Source organism: Leucopleurus acutus (genome assembly GCF_964270905.1).
Source record: "Leucopleurus acutus genome assembly, chromosome: 3".
Lineage (NCBI taxonomy): Eukaryota > Metazoa > Chordata > Mammalia > Artiodactyla > Delphinidae > Leucopleurus > Leucopleurus acutus.
Window position 1 is genome coordinate 99,481,650 of NC_139145.1, and position 16,452 is coordinate 99,498,101.

General features: G+C 37.9%; 1 protein-coding gene across 1 annotated transcript in view; it reads right to left on the bottom strand.

Annotated features, from left to right (window-relative positions):
* The window catches only part of FAM81B (family with sequence similarity 81 member B), a gene marked incomplete at both ends in the record, with an annotated part of 49,293 nt that overhangs the window by 18,314 nt on the left and 14,527 nt on the right, over positions 1-16,452 (bottom strand). Inside the window, 2 exon segments of the mRNA XM_082835054.1 lie at positions 9,121-9,239; positions 14,897-15,140. Of these exon segments, the coding sequence (XP_082691180.1) occupies positions 9,121-9,239; positions 14,897-15,140 (363 nt within the window).

Genomic DNA, 16,452 nt, shown 5'->3' on the forward strand with positions numbered 1-16,452 from the left:
TAAGTGCTATAAATATTGTTTTATGACTGTCAACATGTTTTAGGCTCTAGAAGTGAATTTCTTAAGATTTTTGGTGCCAAAGTTGAGCTAAGGATGGTAATTTTCCTGAGAAACCTCTTGAAAGGGATACCAGATAAATGGTGAGGGGTGGGGAGACTGCTGGGAGGAAAAATTAGGAAGTATTCTGATAAAAAATGGGAGCACCAAAGTCATGGGCGAAAGCCATTTCACACGTTTGTATATATAAACTGTTATTGTCAGAACAACCTCTACTGTTGGTTAGAATATTCTTACGTGAGTTCACATTAAGACACCCAAAGGCTACACGGGAGTAGTTGCTGCTGTCCCCTCTCCCTGCTGCCTCTCACCCAGCGCCACCTGCTCCCACGCTCAGGGACCGCTGGTCTGTGCGTCGTAGGCTAGTGGTTGAGGATTTAGTCAGATAGATGCATCTTTGAGTCTGGCCTCTACTACTTCCTAGGTTTGTGATCTGGGACAATTTTCTTAACATCTGTAAGTTTCAGTTTTCCTTCTCTGAGAAAAAGGGATAACGATGCTGAGATCACTGCATGTAGCTGCACAATTTGTCCCCTGCACAACTCCAGGGCGTGCCAGACATATGGTGAGGGGGACAATGTGAACAATGTCTCCCGCAGTGCTGTGTGCTCAGCTTTCCAAACCATAAGCGTCTGTCTTGAAGGGTGGACCTGCCTAGGGTTATTGAAGGATGAAGGAGGTAATGAATGCAAAATGTTTAGCCAGTGGCTGGCACAGAGGAAGCACCCACACAGGATCAGCAGCTACTGTTTATTTCCTCAAATAAATAAACAGTTGAGAGTTGCCACCTTTTCATTCTCACCCCACCTCACCAGCTTAACCCCACACGTTGAAGTCAAGGGTTAGTGGTTTTTCAAAGCTGCACTCCATATTTCAAAAGGAAGTTTCTCTCTCTCTCCTTTGAAGTGATTTTATTGTTTCTTTTAAAATAACACATGCTCGTTATAAAAAAATTACACATAATACAAAAAGAAAAGAACAAAGAAGAGAGTTAACATCATCCCAAATTCCACTTTTCAGAGATAGTCATTGCTAATATTTGGTTATTATTTCATTCACCATTATACAAAATACACATATTATATAGATATGATGTGTGGTTATATGTATATATATGTATATATATTACACATGGAGAGAGGAAGAAAGAAATATAATAAATTAATTTTAGAATATTAGGATTATAGGTACCAGTTTTAGTTAAAAACCTTACATTGAATTTTTTTTTTTTTTTTTTTCGGTACACGGGCCTCTCTCACTGTTGTGGCCTCTCCGGTCGCGGAGCACAGGCTCCGGACGCGCAGGCTCAGCGGCCATGGCTCACGGGCCCAGCCGCTCCACGGCATGTGGGATCTTCCCGGACCGGGACACGAACCCGCATCCCCTGCATCGGCAGGTGGACTCTCAACCACTGCGCCACCAGGGAAGCCCCCTTACATTGAATTTTAATTTAACCTAAGGAAAGGAAACTGTAGTGAAAAATGAAGAAACTGCTGAACTTCAAATATATATATATATATATATCTCCTCACTACAAGAGCTATTTCTAAAGAATGAAGTTATAAAAAGCTAACATAGATTGGAATCATTATACTTTTTACAACTGCCATTTCAACTTTAGACATTATCTATTGGCCATATGCCAAAAAGTGAGCAACTAAATGTTTATATCTTGCTCTTTCAACAGTTTTTGTTAATACTTTTCTATTTTAAAAATAACAGTTTTTATGACATTTACAGTGCCTTCTGCAACTAAATTTCCCACTCTTATTGAATCTTCATTCTATATTTAGATTCTATGTTCAATGACAGTCCTTTAAAACTATGATTTCTTATCTGAAATCCTTATTTTGATTATTTTTTGGCTGCGTTGGTTCTTTGTTGCTGCCCGTGGGCTTTCTCTAGTTGCAGTGAGCGGGGGCTACTCTTTGTTGAGGTGCTCAGGCTTCTCATTGCAGTGGCTTCTCTTGTTGAGGAGTGTGGGCTCTAGGTGCATGGGCTTCAGTAGTTGTGGCACGCGAGCTCAGTAGTTGTGGCATGCAGGCTCTGTAGTTGTAGCGCATGGGCTTAGTTGCTCCACAGCATGTGGGATCTTCCCAGACTAGGGCTCGAACCTCTGTCCCATGCATTGGTAGGCGGATTCTTAACCACTGCGCCACCAGAGAAGTCCCCCCTTATTTTGATTTAATTCTTTGGTTGGCCAGATTTTATCATCCAGATTTCAAAAGAAGGATCCAGGAAGTATTGGAATCTTTACATTCATGAATACTTGAGAATGTCTGTTCTCTTACACTTGAAAAGTAATTTGGTTAAGAAGACATTATTGGGTCACTTTTTCTTTTGTTCAGAACATGATAGACATTGCTCCATTCTTATCTGGCACGGTTTGAGGTGGAGAAGTCTGAGATGACTATGTTTTTTCATTATTCTTTTATGTAATCTGTTTTGTCTACCTAGATGTCTAATGATTCTTTTTGGTTTTCCTTTTTTCTTCTATTGATTCTTTATCCTTGATATTCAGTAACTTCAACCAGGTATCTTGGTTTAATTGTTCTTATGTACATTTTTCTGGGGTTGCAGTTTTCCTTTTGATCTACAGATTCAAATCTCTTGTTTCAAGAAAGATTTCTCTCTTATAAGCATAAATATTTTTTTCTTCTGAAGAATTTGTTCTTTTTCTTCTTTAGGAGCTCCTCTTATGTCTCTATTGAATGAGGTCTGTGTTGTCTTCCCTGTACATCATTTCTCTAACCATTTTTATATAGAAAAGCATTTTTGTTTTGTACAGTTTGCTCATGCCTTTTTTAAAAAAAATAACTTATTTTCACTTGTATGTATCCTCTTTTGGGGACTTCTAAAGTAGATTGAACCCCTGTAATATTTTAATGTTTTCTTTCACCTATCCCTGAGCAATTCCAGTTTATCTCCTTTTGTTATTTGATAATCTCTTTTGGGGGGGGAAACCCTTTTATCTCTTATTTTTATCAAAGTAAAACATGTTTATAGTTTAAAAGTCAATAATAACAAGAAGGCTAATAACACACTGCAGTGGTTCTTGCCTCTGCCTCTCCCTACTTCTCTCAGTTCCTCTCCCAGGAGGCAAGAGCCCACCTTCACCCACACTCTCAGAGGTGCCTGGCCCAGCCCTCCTAAGCCTGTGAGAGTTCTGTGGTGTAAAACCAGGTCATTCTCAGCTTATCCCACAGCTTTAAAACTGGTCTCATTACATCTGCTCAGTCAGTTTCCACATGTCTGTCTGTCTTCTGGGTTCCAGTGTTTCTAGGCTGATATCCCCTGCCTTTGTGGGTTTATGTTTTAAAGGGAAAACTCTTTTTTACTGTAGACTTAGTGGGGCTTTTGGAAGGAGCAAAATGACATGCGACAGTTCAATCAGCAATCTTCTTTTATCTCTTTTGTTTACTCTTAATTTCTTTGAAACCAGGAGAACTTTAATTTGAACTCTTCCTCTGTTTTTCTGGGTAATTCCTGTCATGAGATATATTCATCAGTCTTACACTTTTATCTACCTACGTACCTATCTATTAATCGATCGATCGATTGACGGTGGTGGTGGTTTTCACGCACAGGCCAGATTCTTCCTAAGTCCCACTTTCACATCTTCCTGAGATTCTGGCCACTGGCCTATGAGTGAGAGTATATATATATATATATATATTTTTTTTTTTTTAAATAATTTTTATTGGAGTAGAGTTGATTTCCACTGTTGTGTTAGTTTCAGGTGTACAGCAAAGTGAGTCAGTTATACATATACATATCTCCACTCTTTTTTAGATTCTTTTTCCATATAGGTCATTACAGAGTATTGATTAGAGTTCCCTGTGCTATACCGTAGGTCCTTATTATCTATTTTATATACAGTTGTGTGTATATGTCAGTCCCAATCTCCCAGTTTATCCCTCCCTGCCCCCCTTACTGCCAGGTAACCATGAGTTTGTTTTCTACATCTGTAACTCTATTTCTGTTTTGTAGATAAATTCATTTGTAACCTTTTTTTAGATTCCACATATAAGCAATATCATATGATATTTGTTTTTCTGTCTCTGTCTGACTTACTTCACTCACTTCTTCACTCAGCATGACAATCCCTAGGTCCATCCATGTTGCTGCAAATGGCCTTGTTTCATTCCTTTTTTATGGCCGAATAATATTCCATTGCATATATGTGAGTTAGTGTGTGTTTGGTGGAGAGTAGATCACTTCCTCTACTCAGCCTTATCGTTATCAAATCTGTTGTTTCTTTAGGCCCAGGGAAGAGGGCACATCTCCCCGTTTTCTCCTCAAAAACCAGATTGGTGTATCTCACAGCAAATCATCATGATAGATTCTTTCATGTGATGTTATCGCCTCCTCTCCTTCCTCAGCCTGTTGCACCCCAGCTGGTTTCTCTCAGGCATGAAGTGGCAAGAAGGGAGGCCCCAGATGATAAATAGCATGATTGCATCTTCAGCTCTATCCACTCTGCTCTTCTGTGTTGCTGACCTGAATCTCTCAAGGGACGTTTCCTATCTCTCCTGTGACTCACCCCATCCCCTAGGTAACATTGCTATATTCAAAATATTTGGTCTATGCCTTTCTGAATTATGCCTTTTGATTTGGAGGAAATCATTATGTTTAAGGTCTAAGGAGAACACTATCAGTCCAAACATCTCAGTATTTGCTAAATGTGCTCTGTTTGTGGTTCGTGGTTATGGCAACTTCCATGTTCTAATAAAGATGAAGTTTTTTGTTTTCTTCCTTTTATTTTTACTGGCATTGAGATGTCTCAAGTGGAGTAAAAATATCTTTAACGAGAAGTCCCCACTCTTTTCAAAAGTTGACAGTATCCAAATAATATCGTTATTGTTTCTCCAAAGGACATGACTTATGCTTTTAATCCCACATCAACACAACATTTTTTTTTCATCTGCAGATCTGCCTTGGGGTCCCAAATAGTCAAGTGTGGCTAGAGGGTTGGCCTCCTCTGGCTGCTTCTACAGATTGTAAGCCGTCTGTGTGGCTGCCTTTTACATACCTGCCTTTTTCTTTCTTTGCACATGAGACTAATCTATCAAATACAGTACAGAGTGTCAAAAGCAGGCCAGACAACTTTGAGAACCTCATCTCATTGGAAGTATTTGCTTTTAAACTGCCACTATGTTGGAGTGGAAAATAAGATATAAAATTCAAAGCACATTGTTGTTATCAAATATTGAGTTTGATTTATGAAGCAGTAAAAGGTTTGCTAGGAATTATGTTCAAATAATCAACTTAGGACTTCCTTGGTGGCGCAGTGGTTGAGAGTCTGCCTGCCGATGCAGGGGACACAGGTTCGTGCCCCGGTCCGGGAGGATCCCACGTGCCGCGGAGCAGCTGGGCCCGTGAGCCATGGCCGCTGAGCCTGCGCGTCCGGAGCCTGTGCTCCGCAACGGGAGAGGCCACAGCAGTGAGAGGCCCGCGTACCGCAAAAAAAAAAAAAAAAAAAATCAACTTTGTTTCACTTATGCCAAAACGCTAACTGGAATTAAGGTCAATATATGTGGGAGAAAAGTAATTAATCTGCCAGCGCTGGTCCATGGGTCGCTTGCCTGCAAAAATACGGAAAAGAAAAAATGGAAGTGTGAATTTAAATCTCATGGGTTTTAGCCAGAATCTGTCTCAAATCACTAGATTTAAGAAAGTTTCATAAAGGGGAGACATTTCAAGGAAAAATAAGACCTTGTCCTAAAATCACTGCTTCATATTAAAGGGGAAGGTAAGTAAGCCATCAGAGAGCAAGTTGGAGGAATAGGGGGCTGTTGATTTTTCCCTCCTCCCTCAGATGCACCAAATAACCAGCAAAAGGTGGATCAAGCCCCTCTGAGTAAAATTCAGAAACTGGTTGAGAGACTTCTACACGTCAGGCAACTAATACCCACGTCAAACTGGGTGGAAAAAGTTGAGACACACACATGCCATAAGCCCCATCCCTGGTGCAGCACCTTACTGTTGGGAGGAAACCCCCAAATCCGATTCTCCATGGGGAGCAAAGGGTGTGGACCATACATCTAGCTGCCACCCAAGAGACTGGCTCCCAAATCACCTAACCCTGAGACCCGATGGGGCTCATCTGTGAGTCCCTTGGGATCACAGAAAACAAAGAGGGCGTTTTAAATGGTCACATGATTTTAAAAAATGGGCAAAATCCTGAACAGATATTTGTCCATAGATGACGTACAAATGGCCAACAGGTACATGAAAAAGAGCTCTATATTACTAATCATCAGGGAAATGCAAATGAAAACCATATCACCTCATACCTGTTAAGATGAGAATTATCAAAAAAATAAAAGATAACAAGTATTGGTGCAGATGTGGAGAAAAGGGAATCCTTCTACACTGTTAACGGGAATGTAAATTGGTATAGCCATTATACAAAACAGAATGGAGGTTCTTTTGAAAATTAAAAATAGAACTGTTATATCATCCAGAAATCCCCCCTCTGGATACATATCCAAAGGAAATGAAATGAATATCTGGAAGAAATATGTACTTTCATGTTCATTGCAGCAATATTCATAATAACCAGGATATGGAAACAACCTAAGCGTCTTTGGATGAATAGATAAAGAAATTGTGATACACACACACACACACACACACACACACACACACACAGACACACATACACTCTGAAATTTTCAGCCTCAGAAAAGGAGACATTGCCATTTGCAACAACATGGATGAACCTGGAGGACATTATGCTCAGTGAAAAAAGCCAGACACAGGAGGAAAAAACTGCATCATTTCATTCATATGTGGAACCTAAAAAAGTCAAATACATAGAAACAGAGAGAACAGTGGTTATTAGGGGTGAGGAGGTGGGGGAAATGGGGAGACGTCGATCAAGGCACAAAGTGGTCGTTCTGTAGGCTGCATAAGTCTAGAGACCTAATGCACCGTGTGATGACTATAGTGAATAATGCTGTATTGAAGAATGGAAATATGCTAAGAGAGTAGATTTCAGGTGCTCTCATCACACACACATAAAGGTAACTCTGTGAGGAGAAGATATGCTAATTAGCTTGACTATAGTAATCATTTTAGTATGTATATGTATATCAAATCATCGTGTACACCTTAAATACATACAACATTTTGTAAAAAGGAAACAAAAAAAAGAAACTGGAGCAGAACAAAAATAGTTGCACATCTTTTCCTTGATATTATTCCATTCATCTCTTGGCTTCATCTGAATCTGTTTGTGACTTTGTCTGGTACGTAAGAGAGGATTTACAAGAATGAAATGGTAGGGTCTTAAGTGGTTTGCAGAAAAAATAAATAGTTGAAGTGTCATCAGCACCAGGTTGAACCAAATTCCAAATTCCATTCAAGAGATTTTTGGTGTTTATCTTCTTTGTAAAATCATGGCACATCTAAGTAGGGTGATGGGTTTGCTGGGGTTTGTTTTATTATCTTGCTTCATAGCTTACCCAAATATTATAAAAATTCTTTTCCATGTATCAAATATTATAGAATCAAATATACAATTTTATATATTTTAAAATATGATACATATAATATATAATTATATGTATGTATGTTTATGTTTGTGTATACACACATACACACACACACATATGTACTAATCCTGTAGATTCTGTTTTCTGAATGTCTGTTATGTGCTCTGGACTTGCACGGCCAGTGCTTTAGTTTAGGCCCCTGACATTTCTCACCTTGATTGCTACAATAGCTTCCTTTCATCTTCATGCCTTCTTTCTGTACCCCACCAGTTTGGCTACTACTAGACGGTCACTAAATGTCATCCCCTTACTTAAAATCTTCCCATGGCTATTTATAACTTTCTACATAAAGTTTAAACTTTTTACCTTGGCCAAAGATCCTCATCACCCAACTCTGGACCATTTCTCTAGCTTCATCTCCCAATCTCCCATCTCTCCCTAAGTGCAAATCCAAAATAACATAACTAAAATACTCTTCTCACAGGTAGCCCCTGAACATGTCACGGTAATTTACCCCTCGGTTCTTTTGCACATATCTTGCCTCCTATGTGAAGTGCCTTTCCTTTCCTTCCCTGTCTAGTTAACTGCTACAAACCTTTCAAAATTCATGTCAAGTGTCACCTCCTCCAGGAAGCCATCTTTATGCCCCCATCTGATTTGGATATTCCCATAGCACCCCAGGCTTTCATTGTAGTGGTCACCTCATTGATTTATGTTTTCCCAGGTAGACTTTGAATTTACAGGAAAGGGACCATGTTGCTGAAACCCTGAATACTAGCACACTGCCTGCCATATAGAAGTGTTTAATACTTTTTTTGTCATTGTTGTTGAATTGAATGGACGGATACCCTAGAAGAGGTTTGTCTTAGGTGTTAATCACCTAATTATTATTGGTCATTAATAATAATTATTGATCATTAACACTTGAAAGCAGATTAATGAGATGAAGGTGGGGGTATTTCAGGAGAGAGGAGAGAGGTGCTGGCAGAAGATGTAAAGGTGGAAAGGTGTCCACGCTCAGCCACTCACAAGTCATCTTTCATGTGTCAACCAGAGCGGTCCTGCCATTGTCAATGCCTACAAATTTTTGCTGAACTGTACACCATGAATTCTTCCAACTTACAAGTCTCATACAAAGGATATCATTCAAAATTTTATTCACTTGACCATTAAATCCCTTTTGCTAGGCTTCTATATGTAATTATTGTATATTTTAAATGTTTTAATCACTAGATTTGATACATCTGGGGATTTTGTGTGTGGTTTCAAGGGTATGTCTTTGTATAGATGTTGGCATTTGGACAGCTGAGGGCTGTAAAGACAAGACTTGTCATTTGAAGATGAAACCGAACGGAGCATTCTGTATGAGAGGTCCTTTATAGAACCCTTGGATCTCACAGGGAGCATGAGGCTTTCAAATTTCATGATACACTTTCTCAGTTACTATCTCATCATTTAGCTTAAAGGCAGTATCTTGTTTTCTACAATATGGGACTTGTTTAGGGATGAGAACTCAGTGGCCAGCAACTGACCACTAAGCATTAGTTAACACGCTTCTTCTCACCTGGCTACTCTTCCTCGAAGATCTCCAACTCCTTGAAGGTGTTTGGTGTTTAGGTCCTGTACTGCAAAATTAATTCCTGTGGCTGCCACGTCTCGAGCTTTTATCTGTCCCTCCAACATCTGCAATATTTGAGTTAAAATTCCCATTAATTTCCCATCAGACATGATAAGAAAACATCATTTAAAGTAGAGGTTACAAAATCGGGTGCATTTCCTAGTTAGGCTGATAGTGTAAGTGAGTGAGAGGGTCCTGTATCAGAGAGAAGCCATCTTTGCTTTATTTGAGGGAGATAGTGATGGCGTTGAGTCCTGCCGATTGTTGCCAGGTGGGCATGATGGTTCAACGATGTCTCAACAGAAGCCAGAAATCCAGATTTTATGTTAAGTTTCTCATTTTAAAATATTGACATCTTATTTAAATTCTTTTACAGACACCATATGGGCCAAACAAAACATATTTATTGTGTTATTATGGCCATGGCCATCATCGACATAAAAGCTTTTCACAAAAACCTCTTTCAGAATTGGTGGTACAGTTTAGAAGAAGGAACATTTCATATGGCATCAAGCAAGGCCCTTTACACTGAATCAGAACCGCAATGAAGCTAATACAATTAACACAAGCAAATCTGAATCAAACTGTTTCACATACATGGAGTGAAAAACATTTATTGTTTTAGATTTTTTAGAGAACATGAGAAATGTATGGCTTGAGTGTGTTCAGATTTTGCCGAGTATCCTTTGTCATGCCTTCATTATGTCTTGGTGTTCTGAAATGAAGCTGACTGTCCTATACCACCAGGTCGGTGTTCCCCCAAACAGTGGGTTTTAATTTTTGGCACTCATACATAAAAATTAAAAAATTTTGCTTGTCTATAGAAAAAATTTATATCTTGCTTGACATTCAAACAGATTTCAAAGTAAAGACATAAAAATTAATTTATGTTTACTCAGAAAACCGTTTAGAGGATAGGAAAACACAAACAACTTTTTGATTTACCGAAACATTAAAGGTTAATTGCTATATTTTACCAAGGCCTGAACCATGTTAAATTTGTGATTATGAATTTTTGGAGGAAAAGAAGGAATTTTATAGGAAATGAATTATAGAAATTTCAAAGACTATATACAGAATCTTACTCATTTGTAAACTGGCAGATTGAGACAATCCAAGAACAAATATAGCTTTAACTGGAGACATAAAAGTGTCAAGAACACTAGCTAGAGGTGTTTTTGTTTTAGCTTGTTTGTTGGCTTTTGCATGCCTATAGGTGTTTTAGTTCGTTTGGGCCACTATGAAAAAATACCACAGACCGAGCAGCTTATAAACAACAGAGATTTATTTCTCACTATTCTGGAGGCTGGAAGTTCAAGATCGGGGTGCCCGCATGGTTGGGTTCCGGGGAGAGCCCTCTTCTGGGCTGCAGACTGCTCACTTCTTGCTGCATCTTCACATAGTGGAAGGAGCCAGGGAGCTCTGTGAGATCTCTTTTATGAAGGCACTAATCCCATTTATGAGGACTCCACTCTCATGACCCAAGTACCTCCCTAAGCCCTCCTGATACCATCACATTGGGCAGTAGGATTTCACATATGAGTTTTGAATGGGGACACAAATGTTCAGACCATAACAGCAGGTGTTGTTTTGCTTTGTTTTGTAAGGAATAGTGATAAAAAGGAACTTGCCCTATTAAATAGTAAAGCATTTTGTAAAAACGAGGATAAGTAATTCAGTGTAGCTAAATAGCTGAATGTAGCTAAATAGCTGTGTGTAGCTAAATAGCTGTGTATAGCTAAATCGATCATTGTAATTTAATGAAGATCTTTGTAAATGTAAGAAAGAAATATGCTATATATGAGACTCAAAATCCCTGGGGAAGGAATTTCACAAATGCTGTTGAGATTTTTGGTTACTTATTCAGAAAACAGTCAGTTTAGATCCTTACTTTACACCATACATGAATATAGATTTTAGAAAAAAATAGATTTAGAATATTAAAAAAGTTAAGCTATAAAACTAACAGATAATAGAGGAGATTATTTCATCTTTGAAATTTCTAAAGGAAATTTCTATTCTTGAAAGTAATGAGGGAAGTCACAAACCAAAATATTGGAACATTTAACTTTATCTAAAACTTGTAAAAAACAATATAAATATAATTAAGATATAAACAACCAACTGGAAAAACATTTATAATAAATGTTACTGCCAAGGGTTTCAATGGTGTGTTGCAATCATTTATACACCTGTCCTTGAGAGCTGATTATGCATGTACATCTCTTCCCATCTTTGTGTTTAGTAACATCAGTTGGTTTTCTAAATCAATCATAGTGAGAGTATTTACACCATGGAAATAGGCAAACACTATAAACCAGGTATTTTATCCCTCAGAAAAAAAACTGATTGCTGATTGTTAAATATTTACCAAAGCATCACTGCTTATTATTCTTTTTTAAAATAAATTTATTTATTTATTTTTGGCTACATTGGGTCTTTGTTGCTGTGCACGGGCTTTCTCTAGTTGTAGTGAGTGGGGGGCTACCTTTGTTGAGGTGCACGGGCTTCTTGTTGCGGTGGCTTCTCTTGTTGCAGAGCACAGGCTCTAGAGCGCAGGCTCAGTAGTTGTGGCACATGGGCTTAGTTGCTCCGCGGCATGTGGGATCTTCCCAGACCAGGGCTTGATCCCGTGTCCCCTGCATTGGCAGGCGGATTGTTAACAACTGTGCCACCAGAGAAGTCCCACTGCTTATTTTTCTTAATAAAAAAACTCATAAATAAAAACTAAAAAGCACTAAAATCCAAAAATACAAATTGGCAAAAGACATTAGATAGATTATTGACAGAGAAAATGTAAATTGTTATAGTCACTTTTAAAAAGTGAAAAAAAGGGAAACATCTCATTTCTATCTCATCAAATTAGCAATAATTAAAACAATAAATCTCAATGCTGGGATAGGTGCAGTGAAAAAAGCACTCTCATATAAGGCTAATGGAAGTGTAAATAGACCAATGTGGCAATATGTGTAAAGAGCTTTTATAGTGTTCTTACCCTGCTAATTCCATTTCCAAGAACGTATACAATAGGAATAATCCAAATGTGGACACATTTATGCACAGCGATATTTCAATATTAGGAGAATAATTAAGCAAACCATGATGTACACACCATGCAAAGAGCTTTTAATGACATACGAAAGGGTTTATGATATAATTTTATATTAAAAATTGTGCTTACAAATGTAGTCTCAGCTTCCTAAAGGGAATGCCTGGAAAGACCAGAGGGAGATGCATCTAGGTATTTGTAGAGAATGCCGTTTGGTGGTGAAATTGTGAGAACTTTTTTCTAGGTTTTAACATTGTTTCCTAAACTTCCAAATAATTACAGTGAACAAGTATTGCTTTTATAAGTTGGAGGAAAAAAATGCAATTAAACAATGTTGTACATGAAATGCTCTTTTCCTGAATTAAAAATAAATTAATTTTCAAACTTTAATTAGCTGCCAGCTTAAAAAATAAATATTTTGATTTAAAAAGGAACAAGCAACTTAACACAACATTGTAAAGCAACTATACTCCAACAAAAATTAATTAAAAAAAATAAAAAATAAAAAGGAACAAGAAACTTAACTGCTACAGTTATTGTTGATTAAACAAAAAAAATCTTTTTTTCATTTCTTTTAAAAACCCAAGTCAAGCTTCTGCTCACACTTGGATCTAACTTGCTGGCTAATTTACAAATGGGCTGATCTGATTAAAGAGTTTAGGTTTTTAAAAAAATACTTGGATAGCATCCATTTCTCTATAAATGCTTATTACTTTATAGTCTTAGTTATTTACTAATGGTAGTTTAATACTTTCTTCTTCATCATGTTTTAACTTCATATCTATAGTCTTTAAACACTTCCTAATTCCGTTTTCTGCACAATCAGACCAGTCCTTGTCATTTTCCCTATATATGCCAAACCCTTAACAGGATTGCAAATATTTTGAGATTTTTGTGGTATTTGGAAAATGCTTTGGCTTTGTCTTTTTTCAGCGCTAATCTATGGTAATTATTATAGGAAAAGAAGCTCTTAGCAAGATTTCAGATATCTGGAAACTTTTTTCCCCTTAAAGCTAATAGTATTTTATTGGGGTATAATTAATATGTATTAAAATATATAAATCAAAATATATCTCTGGATGGATTTTGACAAATATAATCAACTATATAACAAACACTGAAATCAAAATATAGAACATTCTAGAAGCATTTTGATATTTCTGAGAATGCTGTTCTCTTTTCAATTACCAAGAAGTTTTGACTCCTAAATTAGGATCTTATTTTAGTCCTGGTGCTGTACTTGATTTTCTCATCATCTCAGAGGCACTGAGCCATGTGTCTCTTGTCACTGTCATGAAAGTTCATTATGCCTGGAAACACCTTTGACCACTTTGAGAAGTAACATTGACTCTTTAGGTCCTGCTGTCAATTCAATATGTGCTAAATACCAAAAAAGTGCCTTTTAAAAGCTCACCAAGATTTTTTAACTTTCCACAGTCCCTCAAATGCAGTATGGCATTATGGGGTCTACAGATAGAAAATAAATTAACAATATCCGTAGCCTTAAATGTATAGTCATGAGTAAGTCATTGCTGGGTCAATCTCATGGTTTTTGTTTTTTTTTGTCTAATCCACTATTCTATCTGATAGGAGAAAAGGACATTATTGTGTGAGGGCACTGTTGTTGTCAATTCTCACAATTCCACACGTTTTGGGCCAGATTTTTAAACTGTATTCTCTGGAACTTTTGCCTGAAAGTTGCTACCCCAGAGTCATAATGCTCATTAGTACTTTAAAAACTCTGAAAGACCTGTAATAAGAATCTACTTGTCTTGGTTTAACCCAAGCATTTCATTTTTTGATCAGAAGCTCTATTTTTCCTTTAGCACCTTAAATATCATTCATTCATTCATTTATCTGTTCAAGAAATATTTACAGATTGCTGACTGCCTCTCATACACTGTCATCACTTTGATGTGGGATTTAGCAGTGAACAAAATGAAGTCCCTGTCCTCACAGAGATTATATTTTAGAAGGGAAACACACTAAACAAATAAAGACCATGGTCATTTGCAATAAGTGCTATAGATAAAAATAATGTAGGGTTTAAGGGAGGTTGTGACTGTTGGGGTGAGGAGGGGGTATTTTATGGCATGTCAAGGAACCACCCTCTGATATGATGATTTTTGAGCAGGGACTGAAGGAATGAAGAATACTTTATAGGAGCATCTAGGGGAAGATGATCCACCCAGAATACACAGCAAGTGCAAAGGCCCTGAAGCCTGAGCATGTTTGGGGTGTTCTAAGAAGAGCTGGGAGCCCAGTGTGGCCAGAGTGAAGGAGAAAGGGGTAGGAGATGGGGTCAGAGTGTGATGGGCCTATGAACTAGCATTCCCACTGCCTAATGAAGACCTCTGTTTGAAATGATTATATTAATAGAATCTTGGAGATTAAGATGAAAATAAGCACCTTAGCACAATGTCTGACATTTAATGTTAGACAGTTGCCTTTTCTGTCACAGAGACATTCAACAAACATTTTCTGAACGTAGAATTTCCACCTACTTTTTGGCAGAAATGAGAAGTTGAAATATTGACTATTTCCCTCTGAGGCAACTAAACTAAAATCATTTAAACCTAAGTAATAGTGACTCATTTCTCTAGTTGAAAAATGACACTGGTGCTTGATAAACTTTGTCAAGCAGATGCCAACATATGGGAAATAAAGAACTACCTCAATGTTCTGGCTGAGTTTTTTGACGATGCTGGTGATGGTCTGGATGTGGTTTTCCAGAAGCTTCCTGGCAAGTGACTCCTCCTTTTGAAAGCCATGCGTCCCCTGAAGACAGGCAGAGATATCCTCCTTGATGTGGAAAGCTTGTTCAAGGAGGAAAGCTATGGTGCGACCCTGGTTGTTCAGTCTGTCTTCTAGCTGACTTCTCTGGGTGTTTGGAATGGCAGGAAGAAAAGAATGACCCCTGGTCCGGAAAAGGAAACAACACCGCGGGTGTTACAAGGATGAACTGGACGAGCCAGAACCAGATCTTGCATCTGCACTCCTACTCCTGTATATATAAAATCCATATATATAAAATCCTATATTTTCTCCCCTGTGAGAAGTCTGTCTGTTAGGACTTTAAACCCTGTGTAGTTAGAATCTCGGTTTATGTCTCATCTGAGAACTGGATCTGACTTATGCCCTGATCTTGTATCATGTATTTTTCCTGTTTCCCAAGCAGGAATTGTTCTACATTTTACCCGCTATTCTAACAAGCCAAGTTGGAGCCACATAAATTTCATGCCTGATGATTCTGTACTGAGGAGAGAGCTGCTTTCCAATTGCTGGAAGAAATAATAGCTCAAAGGCAAAGATTAACAAAAGAGTCAGAAGGTCAACAAAAAGTAAAAAAAATAAATTAGAAAAGGAAAATACAAAGACTAGGGCTATTTAGTATTCGGGCAAAGAAACATGTAAAATCCCAATAGCTGCTACTGGCATTAGCAAATTACTCCTTCCCTTCACAGATGAACTTCTTGGAGAACAAGTTACTTTTGTTGTGTCTTTTTTTTATTTAATTTACTTCGCTTATTTTTGTGACCTAATCTCGAAGTCATACCCCATAACTTTTGCTTTAGTCCATTCCCTAGAAGCAAGTCACTAAGTTGTGCCTATATTCAAAGCAAGGGGAGTTAGTCTCCACTTCTTGAAAAATGGAGTGTCAGAGAATTTGTGGTCATTTAGAAACCACCACACTGTCACAGTCATCTGACTGGCTTCTCAGGAATATCAAAATGCTTCTAGAATGTTTTATATTTTGATTTGGGTGGTTGTTAATAATTGCTTATATTTGTCAAAATCCATCGAGATACATACTTTGTATATTTTAGGACATATTAATTATACCCCAATAAAATACTCCTATTATTAAAAGGAAAAAAGTTTCTGGATCTCTAGAAATCTTGCTAAGAGCTTCTTTTCCTATAATAATTGATTATCCTAGATTGGCTCTGAAAAAAGACAAAGCCAAAACATTTTCCAAATGCTATAAGATCTCACTGCATCCACATGTCCCAGGGGTGGGAAAGCAACTGCTCTGCTAGTGTTGCTTCTTCCCGAGGAGCAAAAGAAGAAGACCTGACAGGAGAGGTTATTCTGTAGGATGGGGAGTGGCTGACTACAGTTTTACTGTGTCTGGGGCTTATCCACACCCCACCTCTGAAGCTCATTGGAGCTGACAACACTTCATTGGCAACCAGGCTCTGACTGAAATCTTCAGGGAAAGATGAACT